The sequence below is a fragment of the Colobus angolensis genome, unplaced genomic scaffold, assembly GCF_000951035.1.
Source record: "Colobus angolensis palliatus isolate OR3802 unplaced genomic scaffold, Cang.pa_1.0 Scaffold130, whole genome shotgun sequence".
Lineage (NCBI taxonomy): Eukaryota > Metazoa > Chordata > Mammalia > Primates > Cercopithecidae > Colobus > Colobus angolensis.
The window spans coordinates 3,592,162-3,595,736 of NW_012114253.1; the positions used below are offsets into that span (position 1 = coordinate 3,592,162).

At 53.8% G+C, this 3,575-nt stretch overlaps 1 protein-coding gene across 1 annotated transcript in view; it reads left to right on the top strand.

Moving 5' to 3' along the window:
• LOC105506027 (taste receptor type 1 member 2) overlaps window positions 1–2,848 on the top strand; it is a 23,985-nt gene extending 21,137 nt beyond the window's left edge. The window contains exons 5-6 of the mRNA XM_011934041.1: window positions 622–745; window positions 1,920–2,848. Of these exons, the coding sequence (XP_011789431.1) occupies window positions 622–745; window positions 1,920–2,848 (1,053 nt within the window). The remainder of the gene's footprint in view (window positions 1–621; window positions 746–1,919) is intronic.
• The last annotated feature ends 727 nt before the right edge of the window (window positions 2,849–3,575 follow it).

The following is a 3,575-nucleotide window of genomic DNA, read 5'->3' on the forward strand; positions in this document are numbered from 1 at the left end:
CCGTGTTAGCCAGGATGGTCTCGATCTCCTGACCTCGTGATCTGCTCGTCTCGGCCTCCCAAAGTGCTGGGATTACAGGCTTGAGCCACCGCGCCTGGCCGATATTCCTTCTTAATCACTGTCTCAGCCTTGCAGTTATTTCAGCTGTATCCCTTGATTGACGTGGTGGTGAGATAGAGGGGAAGTGTTCTGTAATCCTGTGATTGGGTCTCCATCTTCCAGTAAGCCTGTGCCCCAGAACTGTGAACTTCATAAGTGCTTCTCACCCCACCCCTTTAGGTAAGACAAGAAGGCTAGAGAGGGCTGGAGTTGGGATTTTCTTTTTTCCCATGTCAGTTAAGTTCTGGTAAAATTCACATCAGTTGGGTTCTGGTAAAATAGTTTCCCTTGAGGAAAGGCATTTGTTAAGCAGAACAGAATGCTCTGAGCATATTTCAAAGTGGCTCCTTTCCTTATCCCCTGCTGGAAGCATGAGGGGTTTTTTTTCCCTACAGTTTCTACCCCAAAAACATAGGGGGCTCCTAGACTTCCTCCCCTGAACATCCTGCTGGTGGGAGAGGGGAGGAGGCCCCCAGAATGTGGGAAAAGAGGACTCAGGGTCTCTTGCCCTCCCTCTTCCAGATCCCTGTGTCCATGTGTTCCAAGAGGTGCCAGTTGGGGCAAAAGAAGAAGCCCGTGGGCATCCACATCTGCTGCTTCGAGTGCATTGACTGCCTTCCCGGCACCTTCCTCAACCAGACTGAAGGTATGATTCGCAGGCCTAGCACTCCTGCCCTGCCCCTGCCCCACCCGTGGAGTCTCCAGGGCTTGTCTCCTTTGGCAGGGTCTTGGAGTCTCCCACAGGGGGTGTGAGTGTCCAAACGCCAGGGACCAGATCTGATTCCTCTTGTATCCTCCCAATACCTAGTGTAGAGCAAAATCCTCCATACAGGCTGCTTCAGAGAGAGAGGGAGAAGGGAAGGGCCAACACTCCCCCAAGCCAGACTGCAGCTGATCCCACTCCACACACACATAGCCCGGGGCCCAGGGAGTCAGGCTGGGGAACACCCACTGGATGAATGAATGAATGAATGAATGGTGTTTGCAATAGGAGGAAAGTTTCTGGAAGACAGGGAAGACACGATCTCATTTATCCCTCTGGCTTCCCAAGTGCCTAGCATAGCTCAAAGCATAGCCTGGTTGCTTAGTGGGTACTTGTTGAATGACTTCCTTGATGAGAAGAATGATCATTTCTCCCCATAGAACATAAAATCTGGGAACGTGCAGACAACGTCACCTCTGTCCACATTAATGTTTAGCACAGTTCACAGTTGGAGCTCAATTCTTTTTCATGACTTCATGTGAATTAAATGGATGAAGACATTTACCAATATAAGTATTTAATATGTGCCTAGCAGACCACAGGACACAGAAGAGGTGGTGAACGAGTTTGTGGAATGATTTCATTGGCCTTCCTCCCACAGTCAGTCAAAAGTAGGGAGGTGAGGGCTGGGTTTTATCCATCTCTCTGTGGCCTTCCACCCCAGGTCCCTATCACAATGGATGCTGCTCAAAAACACATGTATTGAATGCATTCTTTGAGTAAGTAGTTGAATGCCTCTCACACCAGAGGGTGAGGTCTTGGAAGGGAGGAACTATAGTTGGTAGGCTCTGGGTCAAGGAGACGTGGGTTCAAATCCCTGCCTCTCTAACTTGCTGACTTTGGGCAAGTTACTTAACCTGGCACAGCAACCTGCAGTTGCTGTGAGGATTTGATGAGCGAATGCACATGAGAGACTTGAGGAGTATTGGCTGTGAACGCAAAGGTGGCCCTTGGTGCTCTCTCTCCATCCCCGGGGCCTGGCCCTGTGCAGGGCTGGGAGGATGCAGGTGCTTGGGAGACGGGCTTGGCTAATGGGAGTCGCTGTGGGCTTTTGCAGATGAATACGAATGCCAGGCCTGCCCGAGTAACGAGTGGTCCCACCAGAGAGAGGCCTCCTGCTTCAAGCGGCGGCTGGCCTTCCTGGAATGGCATGAGGCACCCACTATCGTTGTGGCCCTGCTGGCCGCCCTGGGCTTCCTCAGCACCCTGGCCATCCTGGTGATATTCTGGAGGCACTTCCAGACGCCCATGGTTCGCTCAGCTGGGGGCCCCATGTGCTTCCTGATGCTGACGCTGCTGCTGGTGGCATACGTGGTGGTCCCGGTGTACGTGGGGCCGCCCAAGGTCTCCACCTGCCTCTGCCGCCAGGTCCTCTTTCCCCTCTGCTTCACCATCTGCATCTCTTGCATCACCGTACGCTCTTTCCAGATCGTCTGTGTCTTCAAGATGGCCAGCCGCTTCCCGCGCGCCTACAGCTACTGGGTCCGCTACCAGGGGCCCTACGTCTCTATGGCGTTTATCATGGTACTCAAAATGGTCACTGTGGTGATTGGCATACTGGCCACAGGCCTCAATCCCACCACCCGTATTGACCCCGATGACCCCAAGATCATGATCATCTCCTGCAACCCCAACTACCGCAACAGCCTGCTCTTCAACACCAGCCTGGACCTGCTGCTCTCGGTGCTGGGTTTCAGCTTCGCCTACATGGGCAAGGAACTGCCCACCAACTACAACGAGGCCAAGTTCATCACCCTCAGCATGACCTTCTATTTCACCTCATCCGTCTCCCTCTGCACCTTCATGTCTGCCTACAACGGGGTGTTGGTCACCATCATGGACCTCTTGGTCACTGTGCTCAACCTCCTGGCCATCAGCCTGGGCTACTTCGGCCCCAAGTGCTACATGATCCTCTTCTACCCGGAGCGCAACACGCCCGCCTACTTCAACAGCATGATCCAGGGCTACACCATGAGGAGGGACTAGTGCCACCTGGTGGCGTCTGGGAGGGAGGGAGGGCCACGGCGTTGGGAGGCGGAAGCCAGAGGTCTTCCCTGGCTGGCTCAACTCCAGATGGAAGCAGGGAAGCCATCCCCGACTATTCCCACCTTGCCCTGGTTAATAATTTAGCATTCCCTGGAGATCCTTTGCATCTGGGCCATTTTTACCCACTTAGTGATGGGTGTCTTAAAACATCCACACTTCACTGATTTCCCTTGACCTATTTTACATGCCAGGCACTGCCATCTTCTAGGAAAAAAACCATCCAAGGTGACCTATTGGTCTCCAAGGACAAAGTCTGATTTAGCAGCCTACAGCTGCCATCTGGCGGTCGCAGTGGGCACCTGCGGGTTGCAGCTCATTCCCTCACTCATGTTCAAGGCAAAGGGAGGCCTTGGGTGCGCTGGGCTGGGTGCCCTGGGCTGGGTGCACTGGGCTGGGTGGGCCGGGCTGGGCCAGGGTTGGTGTGGGCAGGTGGGGCCTGCCGGTCAGCACGCGGGCTCGGATAGCACAGCCATGGCTCCATTTAGTAGCTGTCTCACATGTCCGTTTCCTTTCCTTATTCCCGCAGCGCTTGGGCCCAGGTCCCTGGGTTATCTCTAAGGGATGGCCAGGCATAGCGTGCTTCCCAAATGCTTGTGAATAAAAATAAACCTCACTTGGGTGAAATGAATGCACTTCCTTCCTGTTTTCTGACGTCCCCTGAGAAAGA